This window comes from Agelaius phoeniceus, chromosome 20 (assembly GCF_051311805.1).
Source record: "Agelaius phoeniceus isolate bAgePho1 chromosome 20, bAgePho1.hap1, whole genome shotgun sequence".
NCBI classification, from domain to species: Eukaryota; Metazoa; Chordata; class Aves; order Passeriformes; family Icteridae; genus Agelaius; species Agelaius phoeniceus.
Window position 1 is genome coordinate 75645 of NC_135284.1, and position 21921 is coordinate 97565.

The 21921-nt window shown below is 42.2% G+C and overlaps 3 protein-coding genes across 12 annotated transcripts; 2 read left to right on the top strand and 1 right to left on the bottom strand.

Annotated features, from left to right (window-relative positions):
- The first annotated feature begins 1326 nt into the window (after positions 1–1326).
- TEKT1 (tektin 1) lies at positions 1327–8243 on the top strand. Of its 9 annotated transcripts, XM_077188532.1 has the most exons (10): positions 1327–1613; positions 1758–1878; positions 3093–3172; positions 3736–3979; positions 4352–4517; positions 4698–4826; positions 5259–5402; positions 6620–6842; positions 7424–7620; positions 7910–8243. In XM_077188532.1, the coding sequence occupies exons 4-10, from the start codon at positions 3790–3792 to the stop codon at positions 8067–8069; spliced, it is 1209 nt and encodes a 402-aa protein (XP_077044647.1). In that variant the 5' UTR covers positions 1327–1613; positions 1758–1878; positions 3093–3172; positions 3736–3789; the 3' UTR covers positions 8070–8243. The 9 variants fall into 9 exon arrangements, with proteins under 9 accessions (XP_077044647.1, XP_077044650.1, XP_077044648.1 ...); XM_077188535.1 differs by lacking the exon at positions 3093–3172; XM_077188533.1 differs by lacking the exon at positions 1758–1878.
- Positions 8244–8425: 182 nt separating this feature from the next.
- On the bottom strand, positions 8426–12126 carry FBXO39 (F-box protein 39). Its single transcript, XM_054647166.2, has 3 exons — positions 11106–12126; positions 10157–10333; positions 8426–9111 (listed from the first exon to the last, which is right to left on the bottom strand). Exons 1-3 carry the CDS (start codon positions 12117–12119, stop codon positions 8983–8985), a joined length of 1320 nt encoding a protein of 439 aa, XP_054503141.1. The 5' UTR covers positions 12120–12126; the 3' UTR covers positions 8426–8982.
- Positions 12127–14202: 2076 nt separating this feature from the next.
- PIMREG (PICALM interacting mitotic regulator) lies at positions 14203–21921 on the top strand. 2 transcript variants are annotated; one of them, XM_077188538.1, is made up of 6 exons: positions 14203–14382; positions 15364–15689; positions 16495–16826; positions 17563–17658; positions 18493–18539; positions 19734–19855. In XM_077188538.1, exons 2-5 carry the CDS (start codon positions 15393–15395, stop codon positions 18521–18523), a joined length of 756 nt encoding a protein of 251 aa, XP_077044653.1. In that variant the 5' UTR covers positions 14203–14382; positions 15364–15392; the 3' UTR covers positions 18524–18539; positions 19734–19855. The 2 variants fall into 2 exon arrangements, with proteins under 2 accessions (XP_077044653.1, XP_077044652.1); XM_077188537.1 differs by lacking the exon at positions 18493–18539 and having other exon boundaries at positions 14208–14382; positions 19734–21921.

Below are 21921 nucleotides of genomic sequence, written 5' to 3' on the forward strand. Positions count from 1 at the left end.
GAATGATAAAAGAACAATCTATTAAGTTGGCGTAGTATATATTTTACACAAATGGACAGTTTCTTAACTTTTCTAATGTTTCTGTATTACATCTAAAAGTATCTCTACAGTTATTTATTGTCAACTTGATCCTACTTTTTAAGGCTAAATCAGTTTGTTCTGTGCAATATTTTCAAGATAATGTCAGCAGAGACATCATCTACTTTTTAAGACTATTCTGAAAGGCTGCCAGAAGCTCTCTGATGAGCCTTCTGGAGACTGAACAGCCCCAGCCCTCTCAGCCTTTCTTTATGGATTATTTTGGACTCTGGTGGAACACCACTGTTCAGACCTATTATGTTAGTCTGCTTTAGGATTTCAGCAACATTGAAAGAAAGTAGTTGATGATGCTGCAGTGTGAGCTCAACCTAGAGAACTCTCCTACTTCAACACAGTGGCAGCAGTTCTGCTGATTGATTCTATGACGAATAAAACTATTTATGGTATTTTTCATACACCCAACAAGGAATATGGTAACATACTTAATTTAGATCTAGTCTCATTAATGCTGGTTGGTTAGACTCCTCCACAGAAAACGTGAGACGTTTCCTGACTGAGGACTTGGCCATTTCACAAACAGTGACCCTATTTTCTACATCCAGACAAAATTTACGATGTGAGGAACCGCTCCTTCGTAAAATCCTTTTTAAAGGCATTGCAATGGAACGTGGTAAGCTGGTGTTAGCTTACCCCTACTGCTGTGCAGAAGAGGAGTTCCTTTTTCATACGGCCGTAACTGGGCGCTTACACGCGCTGTGGAAAGGTGCCTCCGCCGCTCTCCCGGGGCTGTGCGTTAGGGCGGGGCTTGGCCGGCGGTGCCTCCGCCGCTCTCCCGGGGCTGTGCGTTAGGGCGGGGCTTGGCCGGCGGTGCCTCCGCCGCTCTCCCGGAGCTGTTCGTTAGGGTGGGCGGTGCCTCCGCCGCTCTCCCGGAGCTGTTCGTTAGGGCGGGCGGTGCCTCCGCCGCTCTCCCGGGGCCGTTCGCTAGCGCGGGGCTCGGCGGGCGGTGCCTCCGCCGCTCTCCCGGGGCCGTTCGCTAGCGCGGGGCTCGGCGGGCGGTGCCTCCGCCGCTCTCCCCGCCATTCGCTAGCGCGGGGCTCGGCGGGCGGTGCCTCCGCCGCTCTCCCCGCCATTCGCTAGCGCGGGGCTCGGCGGGCGGTGCCTCCGCCGCTCTCCCGGGGCCGTTCGCTAGCGCGGGGCTCGGCGGGCGGTGCCTCCGCCGCTCTCCCCGCCATTCGCTAGCGCGGGGCTCGGCGGGCGGTGCCTCCGCCGCTCTCCCGGGGCCGTTCGCTAGCGCGGGGCTTGGCGGGCGGTGCCTCCGCCGCTCTCCCGGGGCCGTTCGCTAGCGCGGGGCTCGGCGGGCGGTGCCTCCGCCGCTCTCCCGGGGCCGTTCGCTAGCGCGGGGCTCGGCGGGCGGTGCCTCCGCCGCTCTCCCGGGGCCGTTCGCTAGCGCGGGGCTCGGCGGGCGGTGCTCGCCCGGGGGGCGCGCGCTGGGACCGTCCCGTCCGGTGCGCGCAGCCCCGGCGGCCGTGGAGCCGTTTTCTAGCCCTGTGAGTCGGTAGAGAAAACCATCTGAGGTAAAACTAAAGGGTTTCTTTGGTCGTAAAGTTCATATTGCAGTATGGGTTGTAAATTTCATATTAACAGGTTGAAAGGAAATTGTCTTACGGTAGCTGACATTGGTGAATGGATTTGTGGTTTGTAACTTTAATTTGTGGCAGTGTCGCTACAATCTGGGTCAGGACAGCATGAGATACTGGGTTTTCAGAACAAAACAGCATGAAGTCCCACAATAACGACGTGGAAAACCACCACTGGGAGTTTGTTTCCTCCGCTTTCAAGGTGACTGAGCACGTTTTCAGAAACATGACAGCTGTTCTTTTTTTTTTTTTTTTTTTTTTTTTCTTTTTTTGAGTAATGTTACTTCTTTATCATTTTGTGATCTTTTGGAACATTGTCGGGTTTCACTCAGAGAAACTGATCTATGTAAACTATAGCAGAGCCATACGGAGGGGACACAATTGTACCGTCTAATGTCACGCTCTTTATCTCCTTCATCTCTTCTGTCTGGCTCCCAGAATATTTTCTCCCAGGAAAGAATATTGTTGACATAAAGATAGAGCATACTACTAAGGATATTTTACGACTGACATTTTAGATAGCTGGATACTTAATACGCCTCTCATTTGTTTCACAATCTTTATGCATTTCTACAACAAATCAATTCAGAATTACTGTCCACAGCTCTGGGAACTATGAAAAAAATAATGTACAGCGAACACGTGGGTTTCTTTCCCGATAAATCTTAACAGGAAGGGGGTGAAATGAAGCACCACGGACTTGTGTGTGCTGTGCCTCCTCCAGCCGGTGTCACAGCACCAAGCTGCTAGCAGAGGTAGCTGCGCTAGTTCCCACAGCAGCCAGTTTGTTTGCCTTCCGCGCAGTTCGAGCCGCCTCCTGCAGTATTGAGTCACACATTTAAAAAGAACCTGTGCTGCTGCTGAGGAGGCTGAGAGACTCTTGAGGGGTCTCTGAGGCTGAAACACCTTCCTATGGAAGGGGAGCTGAGGACGTGGCACTTTGCCAGGCTTTGAACTCCAGTTCAGTCGAGGATGGAGGTCAGTCGAGAGGTGTGTGTGAGGGCGAAGGAAGTCGATTTAAGGGTGGCTGTGCTGAATGGAGTGTGGGCAGAGCTGTGTGTTGCTGCGCAGTTGTATGCATTTGTGCTCACGAACTGTCTCAGGAACACTGGATGAGCATACTGTAATAGGAAAATTTATAATCAAACTACTTTGTGCAAATTCGGGGCATTGGTTTCACCCTCCACTAAACAAGTTCTCCTCAGTATGCTTTGTTCTTCTTCTTTAATCCTTTCTGGACTTTCCCATATCCTCATTTGCCTTCAGCTTTTCAGGTCCGATTTTGATTTGGGGTTTTGGGGTTTGGTGTTCTGTTTTGTTGGTTGTGTGGTTATGGTTGTTTTGTTTTTTTTTTTGGGGGGGGGTGTTTTGGGTTTATTTTTGTTTAGGTTTTTTTTTTTCCCTAATCATCATTAGAAAAAGAATCACCTAATCAAGCATTGGAACAGCCTGCCCTGGGAAGTGGTGGAATTCTCATCCCTGGATGTGTTCAAAAGGCATGTGAATTTAGAACTTTAGGATATGGTTTAGTGGTGAATACAGCTGTGCTGCATTAACAGTTGGACTCAATGATCTTACAGGTCTTTTCCAACACTAATAATTCTGTGGTTACATTTCTTTTTATAGTCTAGATTTTATCCATTTCTCCAATCATATTATTGAAAAGTGTTTGCTTCTCCAACCTCTCTGAGTCTATTTATCTTTTATGTTTGTTCACTTTTTTCTTTTGTTTTCTGTGATTGCTTGTTTAGTAATTCCATCTTTCTCCACAGGTCTCCTTTCTCTTCTCCTTCCTATTGCATAGTCCATCCTTTCCTGTCAGATCCATTTCTCTCCTCATAAAGTCCCCTCACAAATTCTTCTGTTTCTTCATTCTCTCACTCCAAACATTCTTCCCTACTCATCAGCAAAGACTTGGGGAACTTTGAGCAAAAACTCTTTTTTTTTCATATCAGTGTCATTTTGCAGGTAAAAAGAACAAAATATTTCTCATCCTTATAGACCTGTCTTCTTCCCTTCTTGCTTTGGCAGCCAAATATAATGCTATTTCTGTTTTCAGGTTTGATATTCCAAAAACTGACCTGCATTATATCCAGAAACTTTCCAAATAACAATGGCCAGGCTGTTGCAAGATCCATCTAAACTTCATCCCTCAGAATGGTACACTGCAAACAAGATGCAGTGTGCCAGTACAGAGTCCCAGAAATCCAGGTCAGAATGCATGATAGCTGAGAGTTGGAGGCTGGTGGATGAAATAGAAAAGACAACTCAAAAAACCCAAAGTGATGTCAACAAGAAATTAGGTAATCCCATGTCTTCTGCAAGGGTCAAAATGTTTTATTTGAGCTATATTTTCAAGAAGGACTTAGCAAATTAGTTGATAATGAATAGGAGTATATGTCAATGCCATGCTTGTTAATGTAATGAAAAAATCAAAAATATTTTATAAAATATTTTGAGGCAGACTCTTTATTTTTATAACAAAACACACGAAATCTCTCTTAACCAAACCTCCTGACACAGGGTTGCTAAACTGTTTCCACACAGCCCACAGCACTACAGGTACTCCACTATAGAATAAGTCTATTTTTAGCCATACCTAAGACCTGAGCTGCAGTCCCCTTGCTCATAAAATGGGCCCATAATAATACATGTTTGTTATTTTGATTCTACAGAACAGAGACGGGAAGAGATAAAATTCTGGAAGCAAGAATTAGATAACAAGCTAGAACAAATTGTTCATGAGACAGAGATTTTGTTGACTTTCAAGAATAGGCTGGAGAGAGCTTTGGAGGGTTGCAAAGAGCCCCTTGTCGTTGCCCAAAAGTGTCTCCTGTACAGGTGAGCACTCAAGGAGACAAAAAAAAGTCTAGGTAATGAACCTTTAACAAATAAGAAAAAAGACTGCAAACACAGTCTGATTTAGGTGTTACAGCACTGAGGAAAGTGGAACTTTATCATCTTCTGTTCGATGCAGGCATTTGAACAATGTGGCTGATGGTTTTTCCTTTTTTCATGTAGGCAGAGGCGAGTTGGGATTGACTTGGTGCATGATGAAGTGGAACAGCAGCTGCTGAAGGAAGTTGAAGTCCTCCAGGGGATTATTGCTTTACTTGAACGTACATTGGAACAAACAAATGAGCAAATCAGGTGCAGAGGCAGAGAGCATAACAGAACACTAATTAGATGAAAGTTAAGACAGCCATAATACTGAGAAGTTGTCAGGCTGAACACAGGTCCTAAGTTATCTTCAATGCTAAACACTAACAGGAGGTCAGTCCTAATTCATACCACTCAATCAGTAGTGGTGAGAGGTTCTGCTTCTAGAATACAAAGTACTTGCACTTGATCCTTGGTCTTCTCATGATCCAGTCCTGTGCCTTTAATTTCAATGAGAATTGTACCATCAATTTCTAAAAAGGCAGCTTCATACTGTAGATTTTGTGACTTGACAGCTAAGAGTTCTTACACGACGATTTCTGTAACAGCATTTTAATTACCTAATGCATGTATGCATGCATATTAAGGACACCTGTGAATGCCTACACATGGTCTTAGAGTTTTGGTTGTTTTTTCTCCTAGACGAAACCGTTCAGCAAAATATGACCTGGACATGGATCTGAAGGACAAATTCACAGCTTTGACGATTGATGATTACTGTGCTAGCTTGACAAATGACACTCCTCATATTATATATGCTGATAATGCAATGAAACTGGAAGGAAAGTAAGTGGTTCTTTAGTTCAACAAACATATGATAATTATACAGATAATATGGGCTGTCCCAGTAACAGCAAGATTAGTTTTGTGTAAAACAGGCTTTATCTTTTTGCCATCTTATTCTTATACTTCTGTCCATCACTTCTGTATCTGTGTAATATGTCTGTGAAATAAACCACAATAATTATGCTCCCAGTGAACTGCAGTTTTTTTAAAAGTTTTTGAGGTTCACAGTTAGCTAAGGAAGAACTTCACATATTGCTTAAACACAGAATAGATTACTGATCTTACCTTCTTTCCTCTCCCGGGGTGTCCCAGTGGGGAGAATGCTGGACTGGGACCCATGAGGTGTCTAGTCAGCTTCTGACTTGGACATTAAGCTGTCAAATGTGCCCATTCTGCATGGGCTAGTTAGTGTGAAAGGTTTAAATGCAAAAATAGCTACCACAGAAAAATGGGCTGAAAAGAGGAACTGTACTAGGAAAGCAGTATGTGCAAGAGCCTCATAAAATTACTGTTGCTATGTAACAGCTGGCAAACTTGCAACACCAAGAGGCTGACAGCTCTTGCTGCCAGCACTTAAAACTGGTTATGTAACTCTGACCACACCCAGGATGGTGTTGCCTGCTATGTGCAAATGACAATTACAACTTTATATATTCACCCAATGAAACAAGGAACGAACCCTCTGAAGAACTTCTCAAACACCCGCCTGCAAGCCAAAGCTGCACAAGCATAACCCTGTAATTCTGGGGATTACCTCCTGGGGCTGGGCTTCTCAACTGTTGTTCCAGGCAGGTACTGTAAGTGTCGTATAGGTGAACTCTGTGAGAGAATAAGTGCATGTGTTGTGTAAATAGTTGCCTGCTGTTAATAGTAACAGCTTTATTAATGAAAGATGTTCTAAGAAATATTGATTATTATATGTGTTTCCCACCATGTTAAGTCATAAGTTCCCCTTTGCCGGGGGAAAGTAACAGCAAGGCTCCTCTATCTCTCTAGCAAATTTGTTTTCATTGGACTCTCATCTACTTCATTACAAAATGATTGTGACAGAGTCTTTCTTTTGTATCTGTAGCACTCCCTGGACATATGGCACTTACTGGGACATGCAGTTAAAAGTGCTGCTTTGTTCTTGATTTTGTGGCACAATTACAGATTTATGAAGTCATAGAGGGCCTTCTGCTGTCTGTTGGTGACCTCTTATTTTGATTCTCTTTCAGTTTTGTTAGCCCTGAGGACTGGATAGATTTCACAAATATAAATGTTGAAAAGGCTGACAAGCAGCGAAACAATTCTTTGGCACTGAAGGCACTTATCGATGGCATCCTCTCACAGATAGCAAATGACATGCGCAAGCATTGTGAGATGGTGAATAATGCTTTTAGAAATAGGGTGAAGGAAGTCAAGGATGCCAAGCACAAGCTAGAGACACTTCTTGCAATGGTAAGTCATAGGGGACAGTCAGTGAAAAAGTGGAAACACAAGGCTTCGGTTATCTACCAGTTTACCCAATCCAGTGGGTTGCACTTATCTGCCATATTTTCCTTTTTGTTCCCTTCTCCATAAAAGTAATTTTAGATTATTTTTCTTAGCTCTGTGTGCACCACCAAAGAGACGAATTTCTGGAGTCACTCATTCAATCTAAACGTTGCTGTAGCCATCAGTGAAGACAGGATTTTTCTTGTGATTTTTAATTGCATGAGGCTCCTATAGCTTTTTCGAGATTGTGATGTAAGAGCCTGATAACAGCAGGGTCAATATGCTCAAAATTTGACACATGAAAACTGAGTTTTAATATTAAAAAATATTAATTGCTGAGCATAAATTTCTGGATTTACCCAGAACCGTGTCATCTGCTTTCCAATGAAGGAATCATACTCCTGGCTAAGCTTTGCAAAATATTATTTGATGAAATAACAACATATTGAGTGCTACTGTGATTGTTGCAACTATTAAAGTAGATGATGATGGTTTCACACATTGTAAGAGGCAGTGTGCAGAATTTCATTGTTGGATTTGTTAAGGTGATGGATGAGACTGCTTCACAGGAGAAGAACATTGCAGCCTTAAAGAAAGCAATCACTGATAAGGAAGCACCTGTGAAAGTGGCTCAAACCCGCTTGGAAGCGAGGAACCATCGCCCCAATGTGGAACTGTGTTATGACACGGTGCACAGCAGCCTGATGGGTGAAGTTCAAGAGATTACCAAAAATATTCAAAGGCAAGTGGAAATTATGCAAGAGGAAAATCTGTGGTATTGGTTAATTTAATGTATTAGCATAACAACGGGTCCCAACTATTCTCCCTGAAAAGCTGGGAATTGCTTTTCTCTTAAGGGCAGGACACTTTAAAGGAAGTTAATGGATAGACTTTAAGGGAAGACAATGGATATTGTCTCTGTGAATCCCTTTCCATCTTTCTTTTTCTTGCTCAGAATTCCTAACCCTTATGAGAAAAAAACCCCTACCCATGTGTTTTCAACTAATGCCTGCATCTGTTTTCCCTGTTAGATTAAAGGATGCATTGGCACAGGCTCAGACAGAGCTGAAAGGCCTTAGCCGCCGCCAGCTTTCCTTGGAGGAAGAGATCAAGGTCAAGGAGAACACACTGTACATTGATGAAGTGCTGTGCATGCAAATGAGAGAGTCTGTTTGCATAAACAATTACTGAAGTCATTATACTGGGAGACTGTGCTCCAAAGAAGCAGCTCCTGCTGAAATTTTATTTCCAAGCTTCCAAATTTATTGGCTTGGCTCAATGCTGTCTAGTTGCACAAGGTAATTAAAACAGACCTAGTACTTACAGCTGTTTCAGAACTATCTATGCTCTAAAATGTTTGATGAAATCTTCCACTTGGCAATAAAATTCAGAATAATGAGAAATGCCCCTTCTTCCATGTTTCTCTCATGTGTAACTAATGATATGTTTTGCCATTGAAAGGTGTCAAAAGGCAACTGTGTGGAAGCCAGAGCAGGAGTGTCCTCATAAATCACTTATTGGACAGCTGGGCAAGTGGGAGGGGTGTCTCTCAGGACTGGCCATGCGATGTTTTGTTTTTATCTTAGCATCTGCTGCTAAGAACTAGACAGTATGGCCAACTTAACAGGACCTGATACACTAGATAGTGAACCTGTCTGCATCTGAATTGAGATCAAGTCAAGGCTGACTTTGGGAAAATCACTTGCTCACCCCATGTCTAAGTTCCCCTATTCGTAAAATGGAAACAATGAGATGGGCTTCAGTGGTAAAGTGTTTGAAGCTCTGCAATGAGAAGTGCTGAAAAAAGGGGAGGGTCTTATTTTTTATCAGAGATGCCTGTAAGGGTGGAAAAGGGATCACTGCTTCCTTTGGTTCTGGCAAGGAAAACCAAAGCAAGGGAAAGAATAAATAATGCTGGAGACAAAAGAGTCCAGTTCCCAAGTCCAACATTTTAATGCATGGAGTTTAAAATTGTCCCTTGCTTCTCACTTGCTGGAATGATAACTCCCTTTTGGAAGCACTGCTGTCAAAATTCAAATCCCCTACTAAAGCACTCCAAAGGATCCATTAATGCAGATATCACTGGGTGTTCTCTTCCTGTAGTTTATACCATTGGGTAGGTGATGACAAAATAATTAAGTTCTGAGTCAATCAGGTACTTGAATTTCCTGTAAATATCAGCCAGCAGCCGCTCCTCCTCAGTGCTGTCATCTTGGGCCGTATAAATCCTGACCTGTATGCACAAATAGCAGTCATGTCTCTCAGATATAGGGAGCTCAACCCATTACAGTTCATGGCAACAAGAAGCATCTGTGACTAAGAAGGAATCTAGAGAAGCAAAATTCCTTGAATTGGAATAGAATCTTTACTCTCTTCCCACTCCCAGCTGACTGAAAACATCATCTCCTGACAAAGAATTTTTGGGAGGTGTTGGGAGGAACATAAAATAAATAGTGGAAGACTAGCAAGAAGGATTATAAATCACTCAGGTGACCTTGCAGATGGGAATAGCCCTTGATAAGCCAGTATGAATGCCAGCCAGTGATCCTCTGGCACGGAGCGAGTTTAACTGTGCCTCCATCTCCACTTGTGTGTGTCTGCCTGGGCGTTGCTTTGGGGATGCCTTAGTGAGCAAAAGAAGGGAAGTAAATTTACTCTTTGTCTTTTAGCTGTGGTTTTGTGGTTGTCCCTGCTGTCTGCCTGTGCTGACTCAGACAGGAAGAACAAGGTTCTTTTTACCCCCAGAACTGATGCATCCCTGGGATCTGCACAGATATGTAAGGACCTACAGAATTCAGATTGTAGCACAGAAAGTAGCATGTCAGCATGGTTTACACCAGCTACAGTTGCGGCTTGGCCCCAGTTCAACACAGGACCCCTAAAAGGTGTTATGTGTTTGTATTTTTGCAGTTTAGTGGGATTCAGTCCACCTTCCTTGGTTATTATGTCTATAGCCACCTTCCTTGGTTATAGACATAAGCACTGAGCCTGAGAGGTAACTGAGAAACCCGGGAAGTGGGAGAGGGCTTGAACTAGAGGTGACAGAGGGAGTGCCAGTCTAGGAAGGGCTTCTGGAATTTTCAGGACTTCATAATAAACTTCTATAGTATCTGTATGTGGCTAAGTAGGGTTGGAAAGCCTCCTTTTTTTGGTACTAAGGCATAACATAGGGAAGATAGTTAGATTAACATTTCTGTAAGTGATCTTTGCTTGGGCATGGGGACCTTTGGGTATAGGAGCAAGAATGGGAATGGGAGTTTTGAAGCACAAAGTCTTACCTTTATGGTAGTCAAAATGCATTTCCTTTCTGCGCGGTTTTGTAGCAGCCTCTCCATAAAGCTGACACTTAGAAATGCCCAGACTTTCAGAAATAACAACCTCTTGCATGATATAATAAGCTGTAGCAGCTCATTGTCCAGCAACTCATGGTCATTGTTTAATTCAAGTGTTAATTTCTTGGAAAAAAATGAACACTGTTAGTACTACTAAACAGATGTTGCATGCAGTAACTAGAATTCAACAAATAGTTTTCCAAGTTAACAAAAAAAAGTCTGATCAATTTTCTACCTTGATATTAGCTGACAATTTGTTTTGCATTATGACAGCAGTGTATGTGCTACAGTAAATCACTCTCCTGTTAAGAGGGGGTGACCCTTATGAAGTTAGAAAACGCTGCACCTAGAGTCATACCATGATCTTATCTGACATAATGAAAATTATTCCAGAGACAAGAGTAGAGCCAATGATGGTTTCTAGAAAGCTTTACATGGTGTTTATGGTGTTTATTCGCAACTCTGCAATGGAAACAGGACTTACAGAAAGCTGTCAGCAGCCATCAGGTGTAAGGCGACTTGTTTCCCTCTGGCGTGCAAAGACCTGAGGCTCACTTACAAGGGTCAGCTGTTGCAAACCTTTGATGACACATCCCTTGTGACACCGAAGTGCTTTGACATGGGCACTAGTTAATTTAGATATGCTATAGGACATTAGTGTATTGCCAAAATAAGCAGCCTGATAGCATTATGGAGGGTTATAACTGGACAAGGATAATTTCATTAATGACATTATGGATGAAACACTGAAATTACTTATGAAAACTGCCCTCTGATTGTAAAACCAAAGCGGTCAGGAACTTCTGTTGCTGACTGCTGTTCTGCAGAAGGCCTACATGATTGCTTTGTAGAGCTTTGTGATACTGCAGTAGGGCGTGTCTATTGTTTCCCTTACCTGCAGACCATGCCAGTAAGCTGGGAGAAGGTTGGTGAGAGTAGGTCTCATTGTCCAGTCTGGGTCACTAAAATAACAGCTCCGTAGGCTGATGCTCCTAACTGGGATCTCCTCTAGCAGGATCCTAGCTAGGTGATCATGCTTCATGACTCTTTCAAAGAAGAAGTTCACATTCAGTTTTGGGGCTCTCTTGGCCAAGTTTGCCCATGACATTCCTGAGACCACTTGCCCATGAGGGTCATGGATATGACACTTGATATTCAAGGTGCACAGGGAATGAGAGCTGCGCTCACGTAGGATGTCCAGCAGTTCATCAGAGATGCAGTTGTAATTAAAAGTCAGGATGGTCAGCTTGTGGAACTTAGACATAGTTTGGTGGAACAAGGCACTGCTGTAGACAGAAAGGTGGAGACTGAAGAAATCCTCAATATTGATTTCAGATATAAAGCTTCTATTTGTCAAACTGCTTAGAGAATTCAGAAGCTCACAGCCTTCTTCCAAAGTTATTCTTGCTCCTTTTAAGTTAAGATAATCAAGTTGATTGCTCATTCTTTTCAGGAAGGCAGATAAATTCTTGATAAACTGAGCCCTAACCACATTTCTCCAGATCAAGCAGTCTAATTCTAGGTACTTGATGCTCAGGGATACTAGGTGACTATTACACTTACCCAGGTGTGAAAGAAGACCTCTCATAATCACTTGAAATTTTTTGATAAAGGGAGTATTGTAAGGATTCGATAACTTGATCTCAAGGTGCTTCAAATACTTGCCAAATTTCTTGGTATACCACAGTGCACTTTGAAACTCCAGTGTGCGTGCCCTTGATGGTTGGCCATAAAAGGTGATGGTTCTGCATCTCCAGAGAGATCCAGACTGCATGGCACACCTCCATTTTTTACAGACCAAGGCAGCCCGAGATCTGTCTCTGTCATCTAACCAATGGAAGACATGCCTCAGACAGACATCAGGTAGATAGGCCCAGAAGCTTTGCTCGGGTTCACTCTCATCTTCCATTGAGAGGATTTCTCTTCTGGATCTTAAATCAAACCAACATGCAGAAAGCTGTGGGTAGATTTCTTGCCAATCCCAACATAATAGGCTTCTAAACAAATGGATGAAAGTTTGTTTCTTCACAATCAAAACCAACAACCTCTGTACTCCAGCTGTCAAACAAGCCCTTGAGTCTAAAGTATAGTCTTACCTAAATCAAAAGAAAAAAACAAAGAGTGAAGAACAATCACAGTACAAACACAGGACACATATTTTAACTTTTGGGCCTTCACCTTCAAGTGAAATGGTATCAAATGGCACTTGGTGCCATGATCTAGTTGAAGTGTTAGAACATGGGTTGGACTCGATGATCTTAAAGGTCTCTTCCAACCTAGAAATTCTGTGATTCTGTGAAATGCTGTGACAGTAGCCACATCGTCTGCAAAACCTTTGGTTGGCATCAGCTGCAATTAAATTGATCATGGTCTGTGATCTGATGCCTACCATTTAAAAGTATTCAGTTCTTTGGGCTGTATACATTTGAACAGGACCATCAGTGCAAAATTAGCACTACTGACTTTTCATAGTCATCTGGGGTACCATTCCATGACAATCAGTACCCTGCCTTAGATTAAGGCCGGATAAAAAAAGTTGAAATCGATGAAAACAAGAAGTGCACCATAAGAAGAAGAAAATATGCAGATCCCTGAGAGTCTGTTTACAACTACAAAAGCTCAGATATTTCTATTTTAATTGTATAAACAGGCATGAAAGGACAGGTTGATAGCACAATTAAGCTTCAGTCTGCTGTTTGTCTTTTTGCCTACAGTTCTTATGTCACATAGAATCTCTCTGCCTGTACACATACTCTTTTCAATTAGCACCGTTTCTATTCTTAGGGATTCTTCTGCCCACTCTTGCCATTCAAAGTACCAACCCACACCCCCAGCTATCAATAAAACCCTTAGAAACTGATCATGTGGTCTGATTACTACCTGTCTCTCTCACTCTCTCTCTCTCTTTAGCACCCCCAAGAAGAGCTCTTTGTTTTGCAGAACTATTAGTCATTTAGGAGGTCTCTAGATCAATTTCCAAAAATCCAAACCAAGTCTTAAAATATGGTGGCTGAAGCTCCAGTTTGCTAGTGAGAAGAACCTGAAACTTTTGCTATAGAGAGTGGGGAGAACACAGGGAAGAGGTCTAATACTTCAGCTACCTTGAAGCCCTGAAGGCAATGGACAGAGGAAAGCAGAACAGAATATAGGGCTGTAATACATAGAAACATGTCTGTTAATAAAGGATGTTTATTACACTGTACTCATCAATATTAGTGTGTGAATACAAAGCAGGACAAACACCATCATGTGGAACTTTTTTAAAACCAGAGTTCTTATGAATCTGTAAAAAGTATGTTTGTTTATAAGCCAGTGGTGTGATTCAAGAGGTATCCTGCAGTGTTGGGTTGGCTTTTCCATCACTATAAGCGAAGTCTTAGTTAAGGAGGTGTTCTAGCTGTCAGCTCCGAGTTTAACTTGGTGGGGGGAAAACAAATCTTTGGCAAAAAAACGCTGCTACAGTTCTTTCTAGAGCAATTTTTTTTTTTTCAGGCAGAAGTAATTTCAAGATAAATGAACGCTTTGCATGTCTTGTTTGCCACTCGGGTAAGAAAAAAAAAAACAAAACAAAATAAAATCCCCCACTGCTGAACATATACGTCCTTTGCCCTTGGCCCTCTTTGCTTCAGAGGGCATCCCGGATGGTTTACGATCCCATACGGACAGTTACACTAGCTGTCTCCTCCAGCAAGAGCTGCAGAAGCCCGTGGAGTAAAAGCAAACAAAAACCTTCTAAGACTTTGACCGATAATTACCAGAAGTAACAGGAGGTGTGGCTTGGATACCCAAGTGGGCAACCCAGCCCGCGTCCTTTTACTAGTCCAGCTGACGCGGATCTCTGGGCCGAGATCCGCGAAGGCGCCCGAGCCGCGGGCGGGCGGGGGCGCAGCGCAGCCCCTGCGGTTGCGCCGCTGGGCCGGACATTCCCCTCAGCCGGCGCGGGCCGCTCCCTCACCGCCCCCTCAGCGCCGGCTGCGCCGCGCGCGCCCGGCCGAGTAACGGCAGCCCAGCGCGCGGGACGCAGCCAATTGCGGCGGGCGGCGGCGGCGCCAATCCGGGGGCTCGCAGGGGGCGGTGCGGCGTTCAAACGCGGTGGCGGCGCACAGAGGAGCTGCTGAGGGGAGGTGGCGGCTCCGTCCCGATCCGGGTCCCGGTTCCGTCCGGCGCGCTGAGTGAGTACTGCCCCGAGCAGCTGCCAGAGCGGCCCAGTCGCGGCTCCCTTTGTCCGAGCCCGTCTCCTTCGGCTTTGGCGGCACTTTTCGCGCTTGTTGCTGCTGTCCCGGTAGGCGCAAAAACAGCACCGGCTGGTCCCGCCCAGTCCCGTTAGCCCCATGTGGCGGCGCGGCGGATCCGCCGCGGCTGTCGGCGGGGAGCACGGCCAGTGCCAGCAGAGCGGGGTGCTCGCGGCGAGAGCGGCTCGGACGAGGCGTGGGCCCGGGTGTGTCCAGGGGCCCGGCCGGGGGCTACCCCAGAGCGCCGTGGCCTCCAGAAGAAAGAAGGCACCGCGCTGTCCTGTGCAATACCTGTTTAATAAACAGATCATTGTAATCGTAGGACAGTAGCGGCGCTCTCTCTCATTTCAATCGTATTCGTTAACAAGTGAAAATCAAGACTGGAAAGTATATATGTTTAAATTATCATATGTCATATAGATAACTAGCATTTTAGCCCTTCTCACGAAGGTCTTCTGCCAGTAATAATCCTGTCTGTTTCACGAGTTACGTATCCACAATCATAACTGGGACTGAAGCAGAAGCCTTCAGCTAAGTACAGCAGGAGACAATGGCAGCTGTGTAAAATTGTCTCGCTGTGGAAGGTTGTTTTGATTAAAGAAGGCAAAAATTTGGGATATCAGATATTGATCTGAGATATAAACCAAAAAGATGCACTCATAGAGCATTCTACCTTTCAAACTAGAGTTTTCCAGTGGAATTGCAATACAAGGCTTCTTGGTGGACTTGAGCAAACCTAAATAGCCTTAAAAATCAACCCTGTTCTCTTTCAAGACTCCAACTAAAAGTCTGCTCAGCTCTAGTTTTCTTGTTTCAGGCAAGTGTAACCAAATATATTCTGCAATAGTTTCCATTTCTCTTTTTTTACACTGCTTTGTACCTTGCTCTGCCTAAGCTTTGCTCTCATTTTCATTGTTTTAGAAATAAAGTTGACCAAGAACTGGAACAAGATGGCATCTGTGCTCCAAAATGTCAAAGCAACAGTGGCGTGGAGGAAACACCGGCTCCTAGCTGACCTCAATGAGGATGAGAGCCCTGTGCCTGATAAATTCAAGAGAAGGGCCTCTCTGAGTTCTCTCAATACCATTCGCATGTCTTTAAGGAAACGGGTACCATTAAAGCCAGTCGAGTTGAATTTTCGAGTTGATAAAACCCCAACTAGGGAAAGTCTGGAACCAAGGCAGAGGTGCCAAACTCTTCAGACTATTAAAAGAACAGCAAAATATGCTTTTGGAACAGTGTCCCAGGTATTTTGTCTTTACAGTAGAACATAGATAGAGTTTAGTTTTTGCTTCAACTCCAGTACTAGGATTTCTGAATTTTGTACTGAGTGCTGTATTCCAGAGAGTCCATTCCCACACACTTGCACAACTTAGTGTTTGTCTCATAGCTACTAACTTTTAAAATCTTTAATATCTTTTTCTAAAGTATAGACAGGCAAATTATGGATCTGGCAGAACATGGAGGAAGGTGAAAACAGTTTATTTTGTTATAAGAGCTTTTCTCCTCCTGTATTTAATCATATATGGCAGAACAGCCTTTACACAGAGGAAATTGGGTAGAAATTGCCATAATTTGCAAAGAATTGTTACTGAGAAATGTGCAGCATTTTGGATTTTTTTTCTTTTATTTATTCTCCTGTACCCATACTATTTACTCGCATGTTCTTCATTATAGTTAATCTAAATTTAGACTGACAAAGCCTGCTACAAGGTAGCAGGGTAGCAGATTCAAGCTTGCACTTCCCTTTCTTGCAGACCTTGGATTTTTAAATGCATGCGTTCTGTGTTGTGGAGCCTGAATTTTTCCAGCATAAGAGCAGCAAGAGCTTTGTCCAGTGCCTGCTCTGAAGTCCTTGATGAGTGTCAAGGGTTAGGGAAGCAAGAGATTCCCTATGCAAATGAGTACAGAGGTTGAGATGCATTCATGTTAGTTGAAACCTGATACGAACATGGAAGCTAGTAATTCAGCCCAAATATTCCTAGCCCTCCTGGTTCCAAACTCATGGCTAATTGAGTTCATTTAGCCTAACATGTCTAATGCTTCTTTCAGAAAATACAGAAGTCTTGCCAAAGCCCAGTTCGCTCAATGGTGACCTGTCCAGCTGAATCCATCAGCAGAAGCTGTGCGACCAGTTCTACCAAAAAAAGAACTGCTACACCTCAAACACCTTGCTGTAAGAGTGTTACTCCAGCAGCCAGTTCCAAAGGCACTCCAAAGTCCTGCAAAAGGGCCTTGCTTGGGCCAACAAGGGTGTCAAAACATAGAGAATGGAGGGATTTCTCATCCTGGCTTGGTAAAAATGGTTTCTCTCTCCGGAGATCCAGAAGAGCAGCAGCACTGAAGAGCCCTTATTCATCTCCTGCTCCTTCCAGCAGAAAGATGTAAGTCACATTCTTTTGTAAACTTTTTTTAAATTTTTTTTTTAATTTATTACACTGATTAGAGTATCTGATAAAGTGAAAGGCAAGGTATGAAGTTTTCTATCCTATTCCCCTGAAGCTGTGTGCTGCTTGAATAGTTAAGAAAGTAGTTCCAGCTCCCTGTATAGACAGGGACTGAGCTATGCGTAAAGCTGAAACATAAAAAGTAATTTTTTCTTAGAGACATACCTGAGTTTTTTGCTGGTGCCTTTTGGGTAAAGGAAAATGCTCAGTATCTCACTCTGATTTAATTGTAACTTTTCCAAAGCTGCTATTTGTATTCCAAAGATACCTGGAATACCTCTGCTTATACTGAGTTCTTTATATAATGTAGAGAGATTCCTGCCTCAAAGAACAAACACAAATTAGATCAAGAGTTGGGAGCTAGGGAAATACTTAATAATGTGCACACAGGTTTTTCTTTTGGTCGAAGTCACAAGAAAGGTTAAAGCTAGAAGTTGAATCCAAGCCTTGTGAACCTGAATCCTATGTCTCAGTTGGAAGATAGCTGTTCGGGGGATGAATGGAGACGTGAAGCAGTTGGCCAATGGAATTAAGAGTATAATTTCCACGGCCCTAAACTTCTCTGGGTAAAGTCTAGAGGTAACAAGAGTGGTACTTCAGGGAGAAGGCTTGAGTACTGTCACCTAGTCAGCCTGTCCTGTTTGATCTGTAGCGATGACCATTCTGTTTGCAGAGAGTTTGACTGTGAGCTGGAAGTGGTCTCCTCAGGGATTTGCCAGTTGAAGCGTATCTCCCAAGCATTTGATGATGCCATTGTGAAAGAGGAGAGGTAAATACTGCTAAGTGTCCCTCAACTTTACCTGCCACCTGAACATAGCCAATTGCAGGCCAAGTAGTCCCTGTAACTCAGGATTAGGAATAGTTGCAGAACTTTTTCAAGTGTAATGTAAATATCCGCTTTTTCTTAAAGATACCTGGGAAGTTTAAATCTGCAGTTGGATTTGCAGCTTCTAAAACCTGCCAAATGCTCTACTTGTCTTCAGTTTCCTTGTTGTGGAAGTCAGATTTTTATCAGAAGGAGCCTACCTTTGACCTTGTGTGAGAACAATACCTCCCTGACTCTTGTGTAAAAGAGGTGCCAATCCAGACTGGGGGAGGAGGTGGGAAAATTCCAGTGTACTGGTGCAGTCACTGATGTCTGCACATCCATTAAAAAAACCCTTTTATTAGGTAGCATTATGTTAACAAACAGTCCATGGTACCCAAATGAAGAAATCTCTTATAAAACACCTTGGTTAATCCACAAGGTGGTAGGCTGCTGTATTTGTGAAGGTTATGCCATTCTGAATTAGACATATTAAGAAAATAAAAATTAAAGGTCAGAAATCTTGTCATAGGGTGATTCCATAAACTTCTTCCTCTCTTAGACCATGTAAAGTATTCAATAACTAAATGTCAAGCACCTCAAATTCTCTAAAGAGAGTTTAGCATCAAGTACTTTACTTACAAAGAGGTAAGGGCTTAACATCTCAGATAATTGCAAAAATTTGTACCAATGGGACCATGTCTAGATAACTATAGGTTAAAACTTGTATCAAGTTAATTTTATCATACCCACTGAAAGTTCACTAAATCTCACTCCTAATATTCTCCCATCTGCTAGTGATGTGACAGTTTCTCTCATTCGTAACTGAAGATTGTAGCAACCAGGTAAAGCAGTTGTTTACTTACCTTGGCTATGCCTGCATGCATCTGTGGGGAGAAAACCTGTTGTTTATAGAGAGAAAGGCTTATCTCATGCTTCTTTCAGGCAGTATTATGTAGAACCACAGGGTTCTTCCTTCATATTCACTGTGGCCATCTCTGCTACAGCAGATCATTGTGCAGTTGTAAAACTTCACCTCTAAATTGTGGATTAGTGAGTCCTTATGGGTTCACAATGAACCTCCTATGCAAACATCAGCTTTTCTCACTCCAGACCAAAAATGACTAGTACTAATCTTTTTGTCACTCAGGTTCAGTTCTCACTGGTTACTAATGATCACAGAGCATGAGAGAACCAATCATTATCCTGAGCTGTCGGATTTTACAGCCTTTCTTTTCCATCCCTCGAATTTTCATAGCAGTTTAGTCTATGCTATCACAATTAACAGCAGCTCATAATTGTATTGGTGGCATTTTTAAACACAGCAATTGTACCCAAGTGGATGTGACATAAATATCTTCACCCATTATGTTGGAATTGTTCTTTTCATTAGAGGGAAAGGTACATCCTGAATACTATGTCCCATTTTAGCAATGAAGACAGGTGCAAGACACTTCGTTGAACTTTTCAAGAAAAATGAGAGCAGTTTCAAATGCTGGACTGATGGTTTGAACAGTCATCTGTACTGCTTCCACAATTTGGTCCAGTACTCCTGCATGTGTAGATGCACTGTGCTCTGTTACTGCCTAGTTGCCTACTGGAATAATTGTGAAATGAACTTTTTTGGAGGTGCCTTTAGTCTTACATGAGACTTTCTCTTCTGGTATCCAATTGCCATGAGTTTTAATGTTAGTGCTTCGTTTTCATTTTTTTCATGATGAAGCAAATCTTGATCTCAAATGATTGTTTCCAATTCAAAGTATTGTTCTAATGTTTTGCATTTTAATGAATTAGATTATATCACAAGAAATGCTCCTGTTGCTAGTTAAAATATCACAGTACTTCATTTGCGTACTTGCCATTTACATTCACTGAAGATAACAAAATATTTTCTTGCTAGTGTTTAGAACAGTTACACAGTAAAAGTGTACCAGACCTCTTCCTTTCTCCCATCTGTTTTCCAGCAATTTGTGGGATAACCAGTTGATTAACTCTACTGACTTCATGCTGCTAATGGTAATCCTGTTGTTCTTCTTCAGGCAACGAGCAATATCAAACTACTACTATCTAATGGCACGACATTCACAGTCTGTACATCGATCCCTGAAACCATCTCAAGCTATTAAAAGGCAAGCTAAGAAACTCCATCAAGCACTTGGTACCTAGACAGAGATGGCTGTAACTATTTTTTCATGTTTCCAAGTTTATAAGCATATATAAGGGAGAGGTCTGAATAGCACCTGAAAGGCTGCACTCTATACACTTACTTGAGCCATTACACTTTTTTTTAAATGAAACAGCTCAGGACTTTCCTTGCTTTCTCTTTTCTAGTAAAGAGAGAATCAAAATAGTACCAACCACAGTGTATTATCCCTGCTGAGATGAGGGAACTGTATTGAAACCGTATTTCATGAGGCAGTAAGTACTTAGAAAATGACGCTGAACTGGCCAGTAAGAATGGCCAAAGCAAGGGTTTATGATAGACTTATGAAGGATAATTCTAGGTAAGAGTAGTGCTTAAATTGGTATCCAGCAGCCACGAGATTTAGCACAAATACTTTTCATGCAAAAAAGATTGGTCTATTATTTTGAAAGCCTAACTTGTTGGGGTTTTTTTTGTTACTAGCAAACTAAAGTTATTAATCATGTTAGCTGGAAGTTAATAAAACAGTAGTGGCTTCTTCTAAAACTGCCATTCCAAAGCAACAGGATTCTGTGGAGTCACTCATGCCACAAGAACAAAACCATTTTAGGAGTCTTACTTCGTGGCCTTAAGGATTAGCAATCTAATCCTATCTTAGGTGGTTTGGCTCCAGACAAATCAGACCAACTTTGTAATTTCTTACTGATGCTTTAGATAGCATCTTGGCAGTTGACTTAAACATCGCTTTTGTGCTGCATCTGTCTTTTAGTTGTACACAGAAATTTGTTTCTACAATTAATGTAACATCTTGTAACTGCTCTTATTAGCTAGTATCACAGTGGAAGTATTTTGATTATGTATACTTAGCATTTGATACCTTATTTTGCTTCTAATTACTTTTAAAAAAATTAACATTCATTTGACAAGCCTTTTTTGGTCTGTCATTCAGTATAACAAAGTTTAGTCTTTCACATGAAAACAAAGATTTGTCAAGCTTTTAGAATTCAATAGCAGGGCTGTTTTCCATGGTAAGCTTTGTGCAGGCTTCTCCAATTATGTTCACTCTAAAATAAACTTTCAAACAAAAGACTGATTTGGGAAACTTTGCTCTACTTGGTAATTTTTAAAATGTGCATGTGACCTAGTAGCTCCAGTGTTACTAAAATTTTAATGGTATCAGGTATAAATATGAAAAGCATTCGATTATGATTTATGTATAAGTATTGATTTTTAAACTTGCTCCAAATTTTTCTTTTTTTTTCTTGTCAAATGAACCCATTTTAAAACATTTAAACAGTTAATGAGGCCTGGAAATATGAAAGCAACCCTTCCAGCCTGAAGACTTCTAGACTTTCAGATGACTTGAGAATTTTAGCTTGTGTTATTTCTTCATCTAGTGTTTGTGTGTGTTTTGTGAATTTTTTAACAACTTTTCTATATGGAAGTGTAAGTATAGTATCTCTAAGTTGTCCTTTGTATGTCCTGAAACTACTTCTATAAAGCTTTCACAAATTCTCATTAGTGAAATGCCTTTTTCTATGACTTTTGAAAAGGAAGGAGGGTTGGAGGTTTTTGAAAAGTTGACCTCCAATCCAAGTATTATTTCAGACAGATCAACCAGCTTCTATTTATAATGTTTCCACCAGCTACTTGGACATGTACAATCATGATCCAATATTTCTCAAATTACTGGTAAGAAAAATCAGTGACACTGTTTGTTTAAAGGCAAGAAGGTTTTATTTAAGTGGCTAATCTGTTTTAAGATTTTAAAAACCAGCTCACATCAAAATCTATAGCAGTTGTAGAAATCTTACTCCTTATTTCATATTAAGAAATTCATTATTGTACATTTTTGAATCTTTACAAGGCAGCCATAAGAAATATAAACATTTGTCACCAGATAGAACCTTCTCACTGACAATATTTAAAAGTATGCACTTAATAAAACTATAGACTGAAAGAACACCTACAATTTCAAGTTTCCTTGCATGAATTCAGTTGTAAGGGGACTGCCCCTTTTCACCCCAACAAATAGAAAAAAAAGTTATGCATAAGACTTGGGGTTCTGTGAGAGGACTGCCATT

Excerpts from the sequence above, each read along its gene's own strand:
- TEKT1 (XM_077188532.1), top strand. The coding sequence starts at position 3,790 with ATGGCCAGGCTGTTGCAAGATCCATCTAAACTTCATCCCTCAGAATGG. Across the intron at positions 3,980-4,351 it reads TGATGTCAACAAGAAATTAG|AACAGAGACGGGAAGAGATA; the intron begins GTAATCCCATGT and ends TTGATTCTACAG. Across the intron at positions 5,403-6,619 it reads GCAATGAAACTGGAAGGAAA|TTTTGTTAGCCCTGAGGACT; the intron begins GTAAGTGGTTCT and ends ATTCTCTTTCAG.
- PIMREG (XM_077188537.1), top strand. The coding sequence starts at position 15,393 with ATGGCATCTGTGCTCCAAAATGTCAAAGCAACAGTGGCGTGGAGGAAA. Across the intron at positions 16,827-17,562 it reads GCTCCTTCCAGCAGAAAGAT|AGAGTTTGACTGTGAGCTGG; the intron begins GTAAGTCACATT and ends TTCTGTTTGCAG. Across the intron at positions 17,659-19,733 it reads GCCATTGTGAAAGAGGAGAG|GCAACGAGCAATATCAAACT; the intron begins GTAAATACTGCT and ends GTTCTTCTTCAG.
- FBXO39 (XM_054647166.2), bottom strand. The coding sequence starts at position 12,119 with ATGGAAGATGAGAGTGAACCCGAGCAAAGCTTCTGGGCCTATCTACCT. Across the intron at positions 10,334-11,105 it reads CTTACTGGCATGGTCTGCAG|AAATTAACACTTGAATTAAA; the intron begins GTAAGGGAAACA and ends TTTTTTTCCAAG. Across the intron at positions 9,112-10,156 it reads GCATTTTGACTACCATAAAG|GTCAGGATTTATACGGCCCA; the intron begins GTAAGACTTTGT and ends TTGTGCATACAG.